At 45.0% G+C, this 21,477-nt stretch overlaps 2 protein-coding genes across 4 annotated transcripts in view; both read right to left on the bottom strand.

Moving 5' to 3' along the window:
• Positions 1-10,325, bottom strand: part of LOC142761702 (uncharacterized) — a 43,427-nt gene extending 33,102 nt beyond the window's left edge. Inside the window, exons 1-2 of one of the 2 annotated variants that reach the window (XM_075873378.1) lie at positions 9,570-10,062; positions 5,046-6,406 (exon numbers count right to left, since the gene is read on the bottom strand). In XM_075873378.1, coding sequence (XP_075729493.1) covers positions 5,294-6,406; positions 9,570-9,857 — 1,401 coding nt within the window. In that variant the 5' untranslated portion in view covers positions 9,858-10,062 and the 3' untranslated portion in view covers positions 5,046-5,293. Of the gene's footprint in view, positions 1-5,045; positions 6,407-9,569 lie in introns of those variants that run through there. The other variant, XM_075873377.1, reaches the window with a different exon arrangement.
• Positions 1-21,477, bottom strand: part of LOC119184101 (hemicentin-2-like) — a 183,483-nt gene that overhangs the window by 141,077 nt on the left and 20,929 nt on the right. The window lies entirely within an intron of this gene.

The following is a 21,477-nucleotide window of genomic DNA, read 5'->3' as shown; positions in this document are numbered from 1 at the left end:
TCAAAGCGTAAGAAACGTTACGTACTACGACGAGAGACGAACGGGTGCCGCTTCAAGGAGCTTCGCCCCTAAAAAAGAAAATATTCCCGGACATTCTATGGGTTGTACGAAGGAGGCGGCTAGTAGTGTATGCTGCACTCTTTTTTTTTTCTTTGGGCGAGGCTTGGAATGCCGAATCAACGTCCGCTTATCTTGAGAAGTTGTGCGCATATTTCGAAATTACCAGGTACTTTGAATATACTGGTGCCAAGCTGGCGCCTTGTATAGGGGTTTGGGGGGGGCGCCTTGTAAAGGGGTATAGGGTTGGGACACAACCACGATGGTTGTGCCTCAACGTCGAATGGTTGGGTAGATGGATGGATGGATGGATGGATGGATGGATGGATGGATGGATGGATGGATGGATGGATGGATGGATGGATGGATGGATGGATGGACGGACGGACAGACGGACGGATTGACGGACGGATTGACGGACGGACGGACGGACGGATGGATGGATGGATGGATGGATGGATGGATGGATGGATGGATGGATGGATGGACGGACGGACGGACGGACGGACGGACGGATGGATGGATGGATGGATGGATGGGTGGATGGATGGATGGATGGATGGATGGATGGACGAATGAATAGTGTTCACCGAATATCTTCATGTTGTTAGCCGCCCCGCTGGTGGTGAGCCCACGCCATGGCGGAAGTCGTGGCATTGAATTGGCGGAACGGCGGCTGTCTGTCGGCCACACAGGACGCAAAGACCCACGTCGCCAAAGCGGCTTAGTGGTGGCGCCTACGTCAGACAAGAGCTGTGTCCGGCTTCAAGCGTGCAAGGTGCATTTGCACTCCGCCATAGCAACCAAACTTAGCGGTAGCGGCGGCATCGATACACGGGCCAAATATACTTATGTGCTTCCTAAAGGAAAAAGAAGAGAAAAGTGAGCCCCGTAACTGTCTGCATCAGATGCGACACCTCAACAGTAGCTCACAAGGGATGGGGATAAGGAGGAATTAAAAGAATAGGATTAATATATATATATATATATATATATATATTGAGAGAGAGAGAGAGAGGAAGGAGAGAGCGAAGTGCAGGGACAGTGAGCGACGGAAGTAACAGAGGAGATAGGAAAGATGGAAACGGTCGCAGGAGTCCGAGGACGGGCCACCCCTCGACAAGAGCTCTTGTCGGCGTCAGGAAATGGCGCAGCGCCAGTCCAGTTGGCCAGAGCTACGCTGTCGTCATCGTCGGGGATCGGCGTCAGGAGATGGCGTAGGACCAGCCCAGTCGGCCAGAGCTGCACTGTCGTCGGAGGTCGCCAGGGCACAACCGGTCGGCACGAAATCCAGTGACATAGAAAAGAATATTCCAATGGCCTTTCAGGCCAGCGTTGCAGGCACGTATTCGGGAGGTGCGTTCCCACGGCTCGGTGACTCCGGACGTCGAACGTTTCGGGCACCGGAGGGAGCGAAGTTGAGCGGCGACGAGAGGCGGTAGTTATTCCAGGAAGATCCAAGGAGGGAGGACTCCGTGCCTGCCACCTTCAACGGCAACCAATCGGCAGTCGAGGAGAGAGACATTCCTGTGTTGTATTGTGAGAGTGTTTGAATGGGGAGTTAGGGTAGAAAACGAGGGCTGCAAGGGCAGGGGAGAGAAGAGAAACGTGTGAACATCTCGAGCGATCCTTCGCTCAAGGTGCCAGCAGATGAAAAATCTTGTCTTCGGCTTCTTTGGCGGCAGGAGCAAATGCCGCGCAATCAGCGAGGCCAGTAGTAGAAGAGCGAAAACAGACAGACAGACAGACAGACAGACAGACAGACAGACAGACAGACAGACAGACAGACAGACAGGCAGGCAGGCAGGCAGGCAGGCAGGCAGGCAGGCAGGCAGGCAGGCAGGCAGGCAGACAGGCAGGCAGGCAGGCAGGCAGGCAGGCAGGCAGACTCTCCATCATTCACTCCATCATCACTCTCCATCATTCCCTCCATCATCACTCTCCATCATTCACTCCATCATCACTCTCCATCATTCACTCCGTGAATATGCTGCCATTTTTTGTTTCACAAATGCAAAATGGAAACTGTTTCAGCAAATTGGTGTTTCATTCTTCACTGGCATTGCTCAAGACTCTTTCAAAGTGCCTGAATTAAACCTAATTATCACACGCCCCGATGGTTTATCGCGTAAGTTGGCGCTCGGGTGTGGACGCAAATTTCACCGCAGTGAATCAGCGTCGTGTCTGCTGCGTTTAAATATAGGTAAAATGACCGAAGCCCATGCAATTATATTCTTTTGCACGTCAAATAACCCTGATTGGTCGAAACTTTCGGAGCATTCTGCTGCGCCGTTCCTCATAAGCAGTTTGTATTAAAAGGGCAACAAAAAAAAAAGACAGCGCTCTTAACAGAAAAGCCGAACAATACCCAAGGATACCTACTTTGAAGTGCTGATCGCCCGCGGCAGTGCAAAAAAGAACTGTATGTCATGCACACGCGGGGCGTAAAAAAGGATCTGTAGTGATGATGCGTACTACGTGCATCACTTAGGCAGCCTAGATGAAAGACAGTGAAAAAAGTTTGAAGGAATAACCCGGATGACGCTCTGAGTCAGGCACACGACAAATCATCTAGATTTAAAAACCAGAACTAAGTAGAAAATAATAATTGTAGAACCTCTGCAATGAAAACTTTAAGAATCGCTTTTGTGCATTCAAATGTAATTCCTAAGTTTACTGTCCACGCAATACCTGGTTCTCGGTTATAATACAAGACATGAAAGCACCTTCAAAATGGCGTTTGTTCAAAGCACTGGAGCATGTTTCGTCGATTTAAAAATCGTAGTTTTACCACCGCTCTAGTTCAAACGTCATCGACTTCATGGGCATAAATGTTTAATTGTAGTGGGGGTTCACGGGGACCCAGGGGGGCCAGGTAGGAGCCGATTTTCCTCAAAGCAAAGCTTTTCTGACTTGACTACACTGCGTGTACATCTTTCCCGAAGACATTTTGTTCACTCGTCAAAATATTACCGTAATCGCATATATAAAAGCCGCCTGTATAGCTGGTTAACCTCCCTGCCTTTCCCTCATTTTATTCTCTCTCTCTCTCTCTCTCTTTGTACAGCAGTATGAACGCTTACCCATTGTATACACCCGTCCATTGCTATTGAAGGGCATTTTGAAGGTCTTTATCCCATTGCAAAGCGCATTTCATTTAAACACTTCGGCCAATTCTTTAACAGGATACCAGCCGTACTTGCACGAGGAACTCCTAAATTGAGGTCTGATTCATAATTTGGGATTTTTGGGATACTGAAAACAGGTTGACGTGCTGCCTTCCCACATTCAAAAGAGTACTGTTATTATTTTGAGGCACCCAAAAGGGAGAGCATTCGTTTCCGCGGTGTGCAGTGTCATTGCTGTCCATCCACCAGGGCCAGACAATCCGTACAAAATATTGCGATTTGATTTTAAAGTGAATCGTCGAGTATATTCAAACTAGCCACACCAAATAGGGACATTATCACTACTGGTCAACACAGTTTACTGCGTTTGCGAAAATTACATCCTGCGTGCTACTTCATTCACACAAATGTCTTTTAAAAGTCCTGGGACTACAACTCTTTCGTCGTTGTTTGCGGGAACAACGTGCGATTGACAACAAAATGGCGAAAATTCGCAGCAGCGTGGTGTGCGTTAAATAAAAGTGGACTGCGGGTGTCTGCGTTCAATCGAAGTCTTCTGTCTCTCACTGCCCATAAGCAGCGGTTGGCATGTTCTAGCAGGAAACACCGGTCCATCACTGCGTGCTTTGCGCCTCCCTAGGTTTCTCTTCTGCGCAACGCCGAGGTGAGCACCAGCGTCAGTGCCGCCACCAGTGTAAGCGTTAACACCAGCTGCTCCGTATCTACACATGGTTACTTTTAATTGTTCGGCTACTGACCCGCAGGTCGCGGGATGAAATCGTTACTTTTAATTGGTCGGCTACTGACCCTCAGGTCGCGGGATGAAATCCCGCTGGCGGCGGCTGCATTTTCGATGGAGGCGAAAATGCAGTCGGCTCGTGTGCTCAGATTTGGGTGCACGTTGAAGAACCCCAGGTGGAAGAAATCACCGGAGCCCTCCACTACGGCTTCTTTCATGTTCCTATGGTGGTTTTGGGACGTTAAAACCCACATATCGATCAATAAATCGATCAATAAATCCCTTTGGCAGAGGATGGTGTAGTTTTTAGGCTTCTCGGCACCTGCGTTTTTTTTTTAACTTAAAACAGCAACCCGAAAATATTTGAATTTGCGTCAGCACTCCTTTAAAGCTTAAGTGTTATTCAGTCGCAAAGCCTCGGCGAAATATGCTTGGAAAAAAAACGAGGGTGTCATTCTGTGCTAGTGCCAATAATAAAAACAGAGGTATAAAACCGTTTATGACACCAAGGTGTTGTTTGCATGAAAGCATGATCGTTCTTTTTGACGTGCTTGGTGTCAACAGTACCCTACAAAAATTGTGAACAAATGTTTAATTACAGAAATGACAACTCGAGAAGCATTGCACAATTACACATTTAGAAGCGAAATGCTTTGAGTGCCACACTTTTTGTGTATAACCCACCAGAATTTAAAAGTGAAATGTGTTTTCATGTTCCACAAAACGAAATGCTGTACAGGAGGGGCAGCCTTGATGAGAGCATTGAATAGCCGGGCTTGTTAGATGTTCATGCAAATAAATAGACTGTTCTAAGCTCGAGAAGTGCATTAGGCCTGACGTAAATATTCAAAGGCGAGTAGCAGTACTCCAATCGGGAAGACAACGTCGGAGTGCTTTGACTAAACAAGACTGCAAGACAACACCAACCCCAAGCGGAGCTTCGTGTAGCGGGACGTGATTTATTTATTTATTTATTTATTTATTTATTTATTTATTTATTTATTTATTTATTTATTTTACCTGAGGGACCCGATGTCAGCGAAGAAATGAACACCAAAACAAAAAAGGTTCTTGGATCTAGAGCTGAATTAGAATTATATCGTCATGAATGCCAACAAATATTTATGTAATAAAATGTGGGTGACATGCTTTATTCGGGATCCGCAACTACAATCTGAACATCAATTAGCTGACGTCACATGCACTCATGAAACGGAAAGGAGGTTAAGCAGTGCAAAGTCTGTGTGCTCAAAGACCTAGGTTTTGTGTTGATGTGGCGCTGCAATATATAATATTCTATTTCTAGACATTCGAAAGAAGGAGGTGAGAAACGACCGCAAATTTAACTGGAGCCCTCGGCACTAGAGTGTCAGCCCGTTTGTTGTTGTTGATGACAGATCTTCATTTGCAACTTGACTCCGTCTTCTTGGATGGACGAGCGCAACCCGAAAGGAACATGTAGGTAGTATAATTGGCGTCGATGTGTCCATAAACGTGTATCATGCTCACAATCCAATTCCCCTTCATAGCAAGAGATTGGAACGAGGTGTCCTGTTCTCAGATTTTGCGGCTGCACTACGACAACAGGCGGTAGGCACACGGAGTCTCCTATCATCCCATGAAACGTAATTCTCACACAATATGGGCACCAACCGAAACGAGAATAGACCTGAACTGTGAAGTACGCGTCCTTTGTGTGCAACACTGTGATATCCGCGAAACAGTACGCATTCAATTTCTCGTCAATGTGAAAATTTGTGAGCGTCAGAACATAATCTACGGTACCGATCACTTTCCTCCACGTAGCTGTCGTTGACAATGATCCTGTTAACTCTAAGCTACATTCAACACCCGGATATATATGAGTAACGGCATGCTGAGGATAATCTTGCGAAGATGTTTTCTGCAGGGCTCTCAGAACATCCTGCGGCAGGTCCACAAGTGCTTTCGCCTCAGGATGCTCTGACCTTTTCTTCGAACGTGAACAGGACGTAGACGGTGTATTTGCTTCCTCATTTGGATCCCGCCGAAAATTTCCCTCTTGCAATGAGGTCGAAGTACTCATTTCTCCGATTTGAGCCATTGCTGACATTGCAGGTGCCGCGACATCCTGAGGGATCACGGCCGTCTTGAAAGCCTGGTTCCTGATCTGTTCAACGAGCTCATTCATTTGACTCTGAAGGCTAAGCAGGAGATGCTCGCAGTTGGCATCCCTCAACATGCTCTTGAGTTCTTCAAGCGCCGCCGTCACGTCTCGAAGTGTCAGTGTTGTACATTCTGGCGACGCGTTCTCTGTGACTGTCGCTGAAACGGCGGCTCTGCATCCGGCTACGTAGTGCGTTTGCAGTTCTCTGTGCAAGACATCCTCCCCGCACCGCAAGCACTCCACGGTGTGGAAAGTGCATTCGTTCTCGTAGTGTCGCAGCATAGGTGCCAAGGCTTCCTCGAACTCGCAGCCATAGGCTTCGTTCCAGCAATGAACCTTCGTAGCAAGACAAAGAAAAAAAAACGAACGAAATGTGCTTAACTCATCCACGCAATTTGTTTGCATGCGACTGTGAGCAACACAATTCTAGTGAGAATTTCGTACATTGCGTCATCGAGATTGAATGCTGACGTTTCATCTATCGTTTCCCTTTCTCTCCATTTCTGAAAAAAAGTACTATCTATCTATCTATCTATCTATCTATCTATCTATCTATCTATCTATCTATCTTTCCATCTATCTATCTATCTATCTATCTATCTATCTATCTATCTATCTATCTATCTATCTATTTTTCTATCTACCTATTCATCAAATATATCGCACACTCGTTGTGAAATTTATGTGTTTTTTCCGTCTGGTGTAATTGTACGCTTCTTCCATGGCTGTGGTAATGATAGCTAACACACTAAGTAACATTCTTACGTATATAGCTCTTTTCAAAAAAAAATTTTTCAGCATGGCCCTTTGACGTCGAAGTCGAGGGTTTTATTGTCACTCGGTTCAGAGTTCTTTTTTTAATTATTTTTATCTTTGCGTCTATCGGAATCATCGCTAACACGAAGGCTGAATTTTCATTCATAATCAAAAAGACTGATTCCAGAATATATGAGAACGGAGCTACTGAAATTCAGGTTCTTTTCGATGTTGTAGAAACCAACTCTCACCACTCGGCGCCCGAGACGCACCACCCGAAGTGGTATAATAAAGTGGGAGACGAAACGTGCTGCCGCTATTCCAGTAGAGGCGATTGACTTGCTGGTCGCTTGAAGATGAAGCAAATACGCTGAACAAATTCTAGTAGGCTGAGAGAAAGTTGTGTGTACAGACTGTACAGACTCTACAAAGTTACGGACATCGAGTTTACAAAAAAGTGAAGAAAAAAAAACACTTTGGAAATGAACCGTCTTCTGTAGGTCGACCCTATGCGATTCGGCGGAGCCGGTGGTGCCGAACACCGCCATTCCAGTTCAGCACACTTGCCAGAACTTCGGGACATCTTTATATTCCCTCGGTGCTCCACCCTTACCCAGCTCTCGATGAATCATCGCCTGTTTTTCCTTTCATAGCACAGTACACTTGGTCGATCAAAACTTTGTCACAAGGACGCGACCTTCTTGCATGTGAGGGCTCATGCCCTCTCCACAAATAACACAACAACCGAAACTTAAATACAACAAAATGAAAAAAAGTCGTAGAGACGTGGGCAAGCTCCGCAGTGCACAATTATCTAGTCAGATCTACACGTACTGGGGTTTGTGGCCATAGGACCGCTTTCCCAGTTTGCCAGATACGGCCTGCGTGACATGGTTAATGCTCAGAAATGCTTGTTTCCAATAGGGAATAGGTAAAGTGGATAAACTTTAGGATTTCGAGCATTTAGGGTGTTGCTAGAATAAACAGTGATGTGTATATCGCCAGTTAGCCCCGCCGCGGTGGTCTAGTGGCTAAGGTACTCGGCTGCTGACCCGCAGGTCGCGGGTTCGATTCCCGGCTGCGGCGGCTGCATTTCCGATGGAGGCGGAAATGTTGTATGCTCGTGTACTCAGATTTGTGTGCACGTTAAAGAACCCCAGGTGGTCAAAATTTCCGGAGCCTTCCACTACGGCGTCTCTCATAATCAAATGGTGGTTTTGGGACGTTAAACCTCACAAGTCAAAGTCCTAAGTTTACAATGCAAAGTAAATGAAGGTAAGCTAACTGCCGCACAAACAATTCTAACCGCGGTCCTACAGAGCTTTTTAACGCTATCCCGTTAAATATATCTGCGGTTGATGAAGAAACGGTTCGCCTTTCGTACATAGGTATCCGAATACTTGATCGCCTCCTTTAGGGTGAAAGAGGGTTATATAGCTGTTACCCGTAACGTGGTTACCGAGCAACACATAATGAAAATAACTCTTCGACGTGTTAATTCGACAGTGCGTGTCTGTTAGTGCTGCAAGATCTTTAAACCCATAAATTGAGCGGTCCTTACCAATATGAGCTGAATATCGTGCATGCTGCCTTTTTACAACTTTGTTTAGAGCTAGCAGATATCCCATTTATTCTCAGTGTGCATAGAAAATATATTTCGATTTTACCGATTTCTTACAACCTTCGCTGTCGCCAACGATGCCCAGGTTAATTTATTTCGTTCTGGGGCAACTGCAGTTCTTATTAGAAACATGAACTCATCTTTTAAGTGTTTATTTCGTGGTTAACAAGTATACGAGTTTGCCTGCACGAAAAGACCGTTCTTGCATTGCTAAGCCTGATGATACGCAGTATTGCAAATGAAGACATTGAAGGGTTTTCTCAAATGACGATCGTAACCAGTTTCTCACCTTCAAGGCATTCACTGTTCTGGTTGGCAAATGACAACTACCACATTCATCTTGCTCAAACGGTCCTTGATCCAAGGGATCTATCTATCTATCTATCTATCTATCTATCTATCTATCTATCTATCTATCTATCTATCTATCTATCTATCTATCTATCTATCTATCTATCTATCTGTCTGTCTGTCTATCTATCTATCTATCTATCTATCTATCTATCTATCTATCTATCTATCTATCTATCTATCTATCTATCTATCTATCTATCTATCTATCTATCTATCTATCTATCTATCTATCTATCTATCTATCTATCTATCTATCTGTCTGTCTGTCTGTCTGTCTGTCTGTCTGTCTGTCTGTCTGTCTGTCTGTCTGTCTGTCTGTCTGTCTGTCTGTCTGTCTGTCTGTCTGTCTGTCTGTCTGTCTGTCTGTCTGTCTGTCTGTCTGTCTGTCTGTCTGTCTGTCTGTCTGTCTGTCTGTCTGTCTGTCTGTCTGTCTGTCTGTCTGTCTGTCTGTCTGTCTGTCTGTGCCGAGAGATACAGAATGATAGATAGCCCTTTTATTCTCACTATACGTTGAAGCAATCTGGCGGTTCTAGCCGTTTTTGACTTTCAATTGCTGCCAACAATGCCCAGGTTTATTCTCGTGTTCTGGGGCTGGTGTAGCTCCCGTGAAGCATATAAATTGATTTGTTAAAAGTTTACCTCAGGGTTAATAAGTATAAGTGTTTGACATCACCAAAAACTCTGTCCTACATTGCCATGGCCGCAAATACAAATTAGTGCAAATGAAGAAATTGAACTCCCGAATAACGAGTGCAAGCGATTTCTCACCTTAAATGCGATCGCCTTTCTGGTCGGCAAGTCATAGCTGACGCATTCATCTTCCTCGAACTGTTCTTGATCCATCGGACACCGCCCACCACATGCTTCAGAACTGGCTGCGTGGCACGATTGGCATAGAGCGTGCGAGCATGGCAAAAGCACAGTCCGCGTCGGAATCATGCGGCACAGAGCGCACACGCGTGAGCTTGGCACTTCGTCGACAAACCGAGTCTGTCGCCAGTTGACGCCTGCGACGGCGTGATCGCGAAAACGGTGCACTCGCTGCTGGTCCGGCATGGTGCTTTGAATTCAGACGTGACTGCTTCGTTTGCACACAAGAGCGGAAATGGCGTTTCTTATCACCGGGCCTACCCCTACTCGATTGTCTCATGCACTTCTGTAGTCGCGTAGCAACAAGGAGAGATAAAACGCCAGGCCTGCGTGGAAGGCGCAGCACAGTCAAAGCGAGAGGCACTGGAGCGGCCTTTCAGAGGGTTTTCAAAAGAATGTGTTTATTTCCCCGGCAAGCCGAATAATTGATCAAAAAAACTTTCTCCCGGCAGTCACCTCCCATTGGCTCTTATAAGTCACGTGACTAACTGCCGGGATCAATATTTTTTGTATAATTCTCCCGGCAGCCGGTAAAACTTCGCCTAACCTATTAAACATAACCCTATTTAACCTAACCCAACGAACGCTGGGCCACGTTTGTCCAGTCTGTCTCGCAGCCTAACCTAACCTAATCTAACGCACGCAAGGCTACGTATACCCAGTCTGTCCCGCAGCAGCCAGTTTTTTCTCTTCTCTCCACGGCAGTTAGTCACGTGGCATATGAGAGCCCATGGGAGGCGACCGCCGGGAAAAATTTCTTTGAACAATTCTCCCGGTTACCGGCAGAATACACACTGCATTTTCAAAACACTCGTTGAGTAACTACTGCTAGCACACTTGCTTGGCACCCACTAGGACTTTATTGATAACCTTTTGGGTAGTAGGCCGGCATTCGCTATGCTATTTTTGATCATTCTTCTTAGAAACATGGTATCCGCTAACCACTTGCAAAAAATTTTGTGCCAATGGTTCATGCAGTGGCTGACGACGATGAGAAATTACGGATGAAGTGGGTATGCGCCATAGTTATGCGTCACACGAACAAGCTTTTGTGATGTGTAGGAGTTTTAGACGGCCCACTCGTTACGCTAGTCACATTGTGCGACGACTGCTTGTTCTCTCGCTGTTTTAAAACGCTTTAATGTCGTATTAACGCGATTGCTTTCCCGACATCAAGCCTATCTGAGGCAAAGTTTCCAACAAGTCACAAGCACCAGCGTAGCTCTAGAGGAAGAAGAAGCCGCACCGATCGGCTGCGTTCCAAAATGCTCTCTGCTGGTAACAGCGTATTGGCCAACGGCCGAGGATCATCGACTCCATTTCATGACGAAGACTCAAGCTATAAAGTTGTCCTGCCACGTCTTCCAACCGGTAACGATGTTTTGAATTCCGTTTTCCTTCATGCCAACTTGAGTGGTAGGCCGCACCGTGCACCAGACTTCCGTGACGCGCTGCTTTAAGTGGTGAGCACAGCGGACATTATTGGAGTTCACCAGTATCAAATGAGGCATATATGGATGGTTACGTGTGCAAACAGCATGGCGAAACAGAAACTCGTCACTTGTGGTGAGCTCCGTGTAAAAGGGCTGAAGTGCATGGTGCTAGATCCGGAGACCAAGAATAATAGGCTGAAACTACTTTGGCTTCCGCCTCATCTTGAATCGCGACGTGCTGAAGAGGCGTTCCAAGCTTACGGCGTTGTGAAGTCCGTTGAAAGAGAGGCATGGAGATGTGCAGGAATGGAACAATGGATGACAACAAATAGAGACGTTGCCTTGGAGCTCAAGGACACTATCACTGTGAGCTCAATACCACACCTTATGTCAATCTATGGCCACCAATGCCTCGTACTTATTCCCGGTAGGCCTCCACTGTGTCTTCGGTGCAAGCTAGTGGGGCATGTACGACTACAGTGCAAAACACCGAGGTGCTTGCAATGCCAGCGTTTTGGTCACTCGTCGGATACCTGCGTGTCGACTTATGCCAACAAACTCCCTTCTGGCCAAGCAACAGAAGACCAACGTCTCGATCATCTTATGGATGTCACTGAGGTAGTTGATGCGACAGGAGAAGCAGCGGGAGGAGCAGAAGGTGCCTTAAACGAAGCAGAACACTTGTCCATGGATACCCTCGGCATGCAAAATAACACCGCTAACGACGCCAGTGAAAGCATAAATGAATGCAATGCTGCTGACGAACACCACTTGGAAATCCTTAAGGACAAGCCCCCTGACAATGAGGAACAAGAAGGAATGGATTGCAGTCAGACAAGGAAGCGTCAGGCACCGGTCACCGACGAAGCAACAACGAGTGCGCCAGACACGACAGAGCAACTGTCTTCGTGTGGTCCACGTGTCACCTTCTTTGGGGACCGAGAGACGCGCCGCCTATGCCAGCGTCCCGAGGAAAGTGCTCCTAAAAAGTGCAAAGGAGGTAAAGCCACAGGTTGGCCTGTGGCTAAAGGTGACCTACAAAAGTAGTAAGATATCAAAATGGCTACCGCGCTAACGTTTCCCATGTGTGTAGCGACACTCAACATACGTGGCTTGAGGAATGTGAGCCGTCAGTGGCAGTTGCGCCACGTGCTTCAGCAGTACAACATTGATGTACTTGCAGTGCAAGAGACTAAGATTTCTGCTGCTCGTGACGCCGTTCTTGCACTGGAAGTTTTCCGTGATTACAATTTATGCATCAGCCCAGCACGTGGTGCATCCGCTGGATGCTTTTTATTAATCAGAAAGCACTTGAATCATATTCTGACGTCACTACATGTTGATGGGGAAGGACGCCTTATTTGTTGCGACTTATCTTTTCATTCCCATAATTGGAGGTTTATCTGTGTCTATGCTCCCTCCAAAGTGAATGAAAGGAATTCTTTTTTCCTTTCTTTAACTTCGCTACTAAACACTGACAGAACTTTGGTAGTTTTTGGAGACTTTAATTGTGTTTGTGACGCTAGAGATCATTCATATATAACAAATCGTTATGATGCAAGTGCAGCCTTATTGCAGAAACTATTGAATGACCACAATTTAATAGATGTGGGAGCGCATGCACCTTCCTCGGTGAGGTTCACGCACTTCCAAGGCATCTCTCATGCTCGGCTTGACCGTGTATATGTATCTCTAAGCTTATTGTCTCACATTCATAATTATGCTTTAAAGCCCATATTTTTTACAGACCATTGCTTGGTCACTGTTTCTTGGGGTCCAAAAATTTTCGTAAAAGCCCTCTAAACTGGGACCTATGGAAGCTTAACGTACAGTTGTTGCGCGAAGATTGTTTTGTGAAAATAGTAAAGAGTCGGTACAAGAGGTAACACAGCGTCGACAGCTACCAATTTTCGCTCAATGGGAAAGGTTCAAAGAAAGAGTCAAGTATCAGGCAATTAGTATTTCATGCGAAATAGCGCAAAGAAAAAAAGCTGAAAAGCGCTATCTTTATGAATTACTTCATAAGCTCCATACTTTTGAAAGTGAACAGCCGGGATTGTACGGGGACGAGATAAATGTGATTCGAGCACAGATACAAAAACATGATACAGATATATACAGAGGAGCTAAGATTCGTTCCCGTGTTACCCATTTTACTGAAGAGGAACCCACTAAAAAATCCCTCGGGGATGAAAAGAGATATGCACTTTCTAAACAGATACTGCAAATTGAGTCGCGGGGTTCCCTTTGCACAGCGACATGTGAAATAAGAGCCGCATTTGAAGATTATTACAAATGTTTGTTCACCGCGGCTGAGCTTCAGGAGAGTTTTGAGGAAGAAGCTAACCACTTCATTGCCCTTGTGCCTCAGTTACAAGATAATGATAGACTCCCTGTAGAGGGGCCAATAACCAGAGAGGAAATTAGATTTGCAATAACAACGTTGCAGAAAAACAAAACTCCTGGCCCAGATGGCCTTAGTGGCGAATTTTACATAGCTTTTCAGGAACTTCTGATACCTTTCCTTGAGCAACTTTTTAAAGAGGCTTATGACCGTGGTGAACTTCCTCCTTCTTTCTATCAGAGCCATACAACATTAATCCCAGAAAGTGCGGATTCTAACGCATTAAAGGGAGTTAACGAATACAGGCCTATTTCGTTATGTAACGTTGACTACAATATATTTGCTAAATTGTTGACAAATCGGCTACAGACAGTGATTACTAAATGTGTAGGTGACCACCAAACATGTGGAATTCGTGGTCGCTCTATACAGACAAACATTCATATTGCACGTTCAGTTCTTCAGTGTATAGATGGTAGCATGGACCAAGTAGCCCTCCTTCAAATAGACCTTGCAAAAGCATTTGATAAGGTACAGCATGCTTTTTTGTTCCGGCTTCTAAGCCACCTGCAGTTGGGTGATGTACTATACAATGGTATCTCACTCTGTTATAAGAAGTGCACAACTAGGCTAATTGTAAATCGCACACTTTCCAATATAATAGAGTTAAATTCATCTGTACGTCAGGGATGTCCGCTGTCACCTTTGCGTTTTGCAGTTTATCTGGAACCATTATGTTTAAGTGTGCTTCTAAAGTCCAGCATAAGAGGCTACCGATATGATGCTGAGGAAGTTAAAGTTCTAGCTTATGCAGATGACATTGCCTTCTTTTGCGCTGATAAACCCAGCGTTCAAGAAGCAGTCAACACTACTTTACGTTTCTGTGAAGTCGCTGGCACCAGCATAAATTTTGATAAAAGTAGTGGATTCTGGCTAGGCATGTGGGCTATAACTCCTTCGGTCTTCGCAAATATTCATTGGAATGCGACTCCTATGAAATACCTTGGTGTGCCTCTCGATAACTATCGTAACAGCGGCCCACACTGGACCGCTGCGATAACTACGATCTGCCGAAAGGTGGCAACATGGCACGGACGGGAGCTTTCCATTTTTGCCAGAGCGAGAGCGAAAGCGTGCAGTATATTCCTTGTATCGAAGCTTATTTGTATTCTGCAGGTGTTTCAGTGCTCTCGGGTACACATTCAAGCCTTTCATAGGATATTTGTCTGCTTTATTTGGAGCTTTTTTTGGGAACCCATGAGAAAAGACAATCTTTTTCTTCCACTCGAAAAGGGTGGCCTCGGCCTTGTGCATTTGTTCGTGCGACAGTTGGTGTTGCGATTTTTCTACCTCAAGGATGTGTGCCACCCATTTCTATTAGCGGTTCTTCGTAACCGTCTATGTTACCACCTTCCTTTTATTCATGTCACAACAAGCGTTGCTAAGGAATTGCCGTTGCGAGGATTCCTAAAAAAAATTGTTGATACTGTCAGTTTTTTGAAAGCCAGGTTTACCTTAGAGTATTTGTATACTATTGACAGAACAAATTTAACCGCTGCACTTGTGAATAATCTTTTCCCCGAACCTGTTTATCGAAAGCCATATTCGCTTCTGTCTGGTCATGATGTATTATTTTGTGTACGTAGAATGTGTATATATCCTTCAGCGAAAACATTTTTCTTTAAACTGCACACTTCCACGCTGCCAGTGAAAACGTGGCTGAATGAAAAATCAATATCCGTACCCTGGACAGTGAATTCTAGACTCTGTAACCAACCTGAGACTATAGAGCATTGTTTTATTCATTGTCGTGATGCGTTTTACTTTTGGTACATTCTAAAAAGAACGTTAAGAAAAGAACGTCCAATCACAGCCCATGGTATTAGGTTCCTTCCGTTCAAAAAGAGTGACTGATAGTACTCCTTACGACCTGTTTATGTTGTTAGGACTTTATTCATTATGGAAAAGTCGCATGATCGATAGACACGCCGAGCCACCACGGTCGGTCGACGAGATCTGTCTCCCGAGAAGCAACTGCTCAAGTGCGCAGTGTTGTCGAGACTTTTGACTCCGTTCCGGAGTGGCTTCGTTCTTGACGCTTGTGTGTGTTTGCCTGACTTCTGATGAAGTATGTTCTGTGTAATTTACTGGTGATAATGTCATTCATTAAAGAAAAAAACCAGCGTAGCTCAGTAGTAGAATAACAGGGCTGTCACCCAGCGGACCCGGGTTCGAGCCCCACTGTGTCATTGGTGCTATTTTTTTTTCTAATTTCACGCGATGTGGTTATGGACACAGGCGGTGGCGGACAACTGCGCGTGACCCGAATTGTGATCTCATAACAGCCTTCGCTGTAAAACGGTGGTGGTTATCGCGTATCTACCGCACTGTTCACTTCCCGCGTGTAGCTTTCCACCGCTTCGTCTTTAGGCTGGCTCATGCCGACACCGCTGATCATCGTCAAAGTTCAGCGACACGTGACACCGCGTTTCTTGGCTCAATATACACAGAAGTCCTTCGCCTCAGTAAATCATGCACAAAGTAGATTTTTCTCTCTGCCTTATTTTTAAGGAGCAGAACCCGGTGATATCGCCACTAAATGCAACTTGGATCTTCTTCAAACGGGCTCCCCGGACACCACGGCCGGATCGTCGAAGGGCGCTTCAGTTTTTTTGTAATGAGGCCATAGATACTTAACCGAATGCGGAAATTCACCGTTAGTTTCGGCGTCCTTGGCATCAGCTCGAGTGATTAAAACAATCTCATTAGGTGATGACGTTACCTTATGACGTCATCGTGAAGTAACATGTCAACGTAGTTTCTGGCATCCCGTGATCACGTCGTCACATTTCACCCTACCCTTACTTGGTTAAATGTTACGAGCTTACGCAGGGAAGTGCCAAACCACGTTCGGTTCAGAAACCTTTCGAAAGGGGCCTAGGGTGGATTGATACACTGATCAATACATTACATCGATGACTAAGCATTCGAAATGCATTAGGCAAATATATGCGAGACCGCGTGAGCAATGTGCCAGGGACTTCCAGAAACCTAACGTCGTCTTAAATACGTAGGCACCACAGAAACTTGGGTCAATCACATTGCGCATGATTTCGATTTTATTTATTTTTCGTTCATATTGTCACGACCCCGTTACAATATTTTTGAACAAAAAAACTGTTGGGCTCGTAGCCATAGGTTAGTCTTGGTCCATGATCAATATACAGATGGCAGCAACAACATCATGTGTATATCTGATTCTCAGGTTTAAAAAAAATCTTAATGGGGAGGCAAAATACATAAATTCAACATCAGATAAAAGCAAAGAGTGAACGCTACATTAACTTAGAAACGAAAAAAGACGATTTAGCACAGTAAGAGATTCTTCAGAGGTAAAGTGAAGAAAATCGCATAATTTTTGAGAGGCACAATTTTTTTTCACAGCGAAACGTGAAATAATCAGCGATTTTTACTGCATTGGGTGCCCCGCCGCGGTGGTCTAGTGGCTAAGGTACTCGGCTGCTGACCCGCAGGGCGCGGGTTCGAATCCCGGCTGCAGCGGCTGCATTTCCGATGGAGGCGGAAATGTTGTAGGCCCGTGTGCTCAGATTTGGGTGCACGTTAAAGAACCCCAGGTGGTCTAAATTTCCGGAGCCCTCCACTACGGCGTCTCTCATAATCATATAGTGGTTTTTGGACGTTAAACCCCACATATAAATCAATCAAATTACTTCATTGGGTAGTGCGTTCGAAATTTTGGAGCCATGAAAGTGGAGCAGTCATTGGCCGTACGTGTTTCGAGTAACTGAGAGGTGGAAGTTATTATCTGTTGGATTTCTTGTGTTCATATTAAGTGTAATGAACAAACTTGGCGATAACGAGTGATTCCTCCGTAGAATATTATCAGAATGGCAACTTTCATTTCGCAAGTCACGGAGATTGGTAGTGTACCGAGTTTATTGGAAAGCAGGTTATTATTATCGTGTGGTCGTGTTTATATCATAATGCGCAAGGCCCTTTTCTGTAAGCGAATAATACTATCTAAGTGTGTTTTGTATGTACCAGACCATGCTTCGGAACAATATATGGTGTGACAGTGAAATATCGAAAATTTATGCAATTGCTAATTTATTTATATCTGTATTTTATTTTATTTGTATCTGTAATAACCACCCTGCTTGGACCTTGAATCTGCAGTATCGAATAAATAAATAAATAAATAATATAAACACTTTTGTGTGTGCTAACATTAAGAAATTCTCTGCATTTTAGCAGCAAAAAGAGAGCGGAAACTAATAATGTGCATATATTAGATATGTGTGGTCTCCCGTTCAAATTGCAGTACAGTAATACCCCTAAATCCTTCATAATCTCTAGTTGTTCTGTTGTTCCACCTACTAGTTGAATTTAAAAGCATGTTGTGTCACACTTGACTTAACGGGAGCGGAATACTACATACATTGTCTTCTCTCTGTTCAGAGTTAATTTACTTCATGGAAACCAAGCTGATATGTTGTATATCTAGCTATTTATTGCATTCTGTAGTTCTCTGCGGCATTTCCTTAAGAATAATTGCGCGGTATCGTCGTCGTAAAAAAACGATTTTATGACTCTAGTGCTTATGGGAAGTCATTGCCGTATACCAATATTAGTATGGGCCCCAATACTGATCCTTGCGGAACTCCAACAACAATTGTAGAACATTGAGAAGCAAATGAAGCAATCCTTACTTAATGTTTTTGACCATTTAGCTAGTTTGAGAAAAAGGTTTATCATAGCTTTGCTGAAGCCATACGTTCGCATTTTTTTTTTAAGTATGAAATGACAGACCGTGTCAAACGCTTCTTTTAATCTAAAAGACCCCGTTGGCAAACTCGTTCTTCTGTATTCTGGGTTAGTTCTGATACTGCTGATGAAATTGATATATCATTTCTAAATGCGTGTTGAAATTCTATCACAAGCTTGTTTCTGTTTAGGTACTGCTTCAACTGAGCCGCAATTTTATACCCTCTCAAATATAATATTTAAAATGCTACGCACTGAGATAGGCTGATAGCTTCCGGATTCATTTATGTCACCACTTTTGTATATAGGAGATGCTCTTGTGATTTTTAAAATGTCAGCGTATATGTATTGGCTTATTGAGTTGTTAAGTGGGACACTGTAAATTAGGAACGCAATTCTGTACGTGAAACCGTTGTGTGCCACTGTGCGAGCCAAAGTACGTAGGACGAGTGGATACTAGAAAGCGGGAAAGCCAAGGACGGCTGTGAAAAGACCCCGGTGCGATGGAAAGCCGACTACGAGGTGCCCGTAGATCTATGAGAGGCGCGTCCGCTTGGTTTCAGCGAGATACTATTTCTCTGATACTTGCATGTCCGTGTAGGGTACTCTTTCTCGTTTAATTCGAAACACTTTTCGCTGAGAACCAACGTAGGAGAAACTGAACACCACCCAGCTGAACCTATAGCATCGACCTACAGAAGCAACTCAGACGCAGCCTGCAACACGTTAAGGCCTCCAAACAAGCTGTAGACGCAACCATACTGGTGGTCTCAAGAATCGTCGAGTGTCACTGCTGCAAGGATTGTGCGGCTTTGCCCAAGTTCAACAACTCTCTCGCCCACAATCTGCGACTGTGACAATACTGGAGACACGGGCCCGCCAGCATACAAGTTGGGCTATCCGACATCTATAGCTTACATTGGCACTGTGATCCTGTGGCTTGTAACACAAACGTGCGGGCGGGGAAGATTAACAGAGGTCGATCATAGTAGTGGATTCAGAGTGGCCAGCTCATCTTGTAATAAGATGATTTCGGCTTGCTTTTACAGCGAAAGCTGTTATGAGATCATAACTCGGGTCACGCGCAGTTGTCCGCCGCCACCACTGGGGTGCGTAACCACATCTCGCGAAATTTGAAAGAAAAAATACTAGCAGCAATGACACAGTGGGGCTCGAACCCAAGCCCGCTGGGTGCCAGAACAGTATTCTACAACGGAGTTACGCCACTGTTTGTAAGGAGGAAAAGAACTTCAGGGAGGTTAAGCAGCCTATAGGCAGCCGGTTTGCTACCCTGCACGTGGGAGGGGGCAGGTGAAAGATAACTTGTCAAGCTCGCCATAGGTAGGCTTGACATAGTATCAATGACAAAGTGGGGCTCGAGCCCAGGTCTGCTGGGTGCCAGCCCAGTATTATACCACTGAGCTACACCGGTGATTGTGACTTGATGTTAAACTTGTCTTAGGCAGGCTTGATGTCGGGAAAGCAATCGCGTTATCACGACTTATAAAGTGCTTTAAAACAGCGAAAGAAGAACCAGTCGTCGCACAATGCGAATAACGTAACGAGGGGGCCGTCCGGTGCTCCAACCCATTACGAAAGCTTGTTCTTGTTCCCCTAATAACTGTTGCGCATACCCACTTCAGCCACTATTCCTCATCGTTGTCAGCCGCTGCATGAACAATTGGCACAAAATTCTTAGTAAGTGTTTGGCGGATACCACGCTTCTCCGAAGAATGACGAAAAATATCATAGCTAATGCCGGCATACTACCCAAAGCAATTCATTAATAATGACCTAGTGGATATCAAGCAACTGTGCTCGCAGTAGTAACCCAATGAGTGTTTAGAAAAGGCTCTGAAAGGCCGCTCTTATAGCTTTCGCTGTGACTGTACGGCACCTTCCGGGCAGGCCTGGCTTTTTTTTCCTCCTGACTCGAAGGCGCTGCACGTTTGCGCGCGCCCAGATCAAACACCACTGACACCCTTCTCTTTCCCCCTGTCTTGGACATTTTTTTCTCGCCGCCACTACAAATCCCCCGTGTGGCGTTGCTGAGATGATCCGGAAAGAGAGACAGTTAAGATGAGACACTTTTCTTTTTCTTTTCTTTAAAAACCACTTCGATGAGGCGAGTGCACGGGCCATCGAAAACCCACAGATCAATGGATGCAATGAGCGTCCCCCTAATGACGGTAAGTTTGGCCAGTTTGTTAGGATCCATTGTGAACTTATTTACAGCGCAACACCAGAAAACACAGTACAGGGAAGGTTGGTTGGTTGGTTGGTTCCTCAACACCTTGGCGCAACCCACCTAGGGGGATAGGCCATGAATGGGACGGTGCCTTGCTTTTCAAATTATTTCACTTCTTGAAAGAGAGGGTCGGATTACATAGGTAATATAGGTAATAATAAAAAGGTGTTGAATTTCTAAAAAAAACCTCGAAAAGAAAACACATAAACATACAAAAAATATACATAAAACAACTGAAGTTACTTATTATTAGCATTCCATTCTTTTAGATTCTCGTAAGAAATTTGTAACAGCGGTAAAAACGCTCCTGTGGCTAAATCGAAATGCGACTGCGCCAAATGAAAGAATCACCGGAAGTGTCAAGTTTAAGCACAACTTTCGTAGGGATTCTTCTAGTAGAGTTTCCCTTTGAGTTTTGAATTTTCGGCATGACAAAAAGAAGTGCTCCAAAGATTCCCTCTCATTACAATAAAGGCGCAAAGGCGACTGTGCCAGACCCGACCTGTGAAGGTAAAAGTTCAATGAGGGGACTCGACAACGCAGCCTGGTAATCACGATTTCTTCCTTTCTTGATGAACACCACTTGTTCTTCCAAGAGAACTTTAGCTGTGGGAAGTCTGATACAGAGAAGGAGCGAAAGAGGAGTAGCGCCGTCTTTTCTTTCTCTTTTGCTCCTTCCCTGTCCTGTGTTTACTGGTGTTGCGCTGTAAATAAATTATCATCCCCTTTATATCTGGGTGTGGACATCTTTCCACCAGGCTCGCAAGAAAAAAAAACGAAAGGAAATCTTTATTTTTGTGTGCTCCAAATGCCTTATCTATTTCGATTATATTGATGGTAGTATAACAAAGAATACATTTGTGTTTCAACTTTCTGCCTGTTCAGGTAGAATGACCTTATTTCCCCACTATTTCTGTCCTTTCTATCAACTTTTCTGCCGCCAGCACTCTAACCGTCTCTTTCTTGCTTCAATCACAGACGTGCTCAGCTTTCCGC

Source organism: Rhipicephalus microplus, chromosome 9 (genome assembly GCF_043290135.1).
Source record: "Rhipicephalus microplus isolate Deutch F79 chromosome 9, USDA_Rmic, whole genome shotgun sequence".
NCBI classification, from domain to species: Eukaryota; Metazoa; Arthropoda; class Arachnida; order Ixodida; family Ixodidae; genus Rhipicephalus; species Rhipicephalus microplus.
Note: the sequence above shows the minus strand (reverse complement) of the source record. Positions and strands in the feature narration are given on the sequence as shown.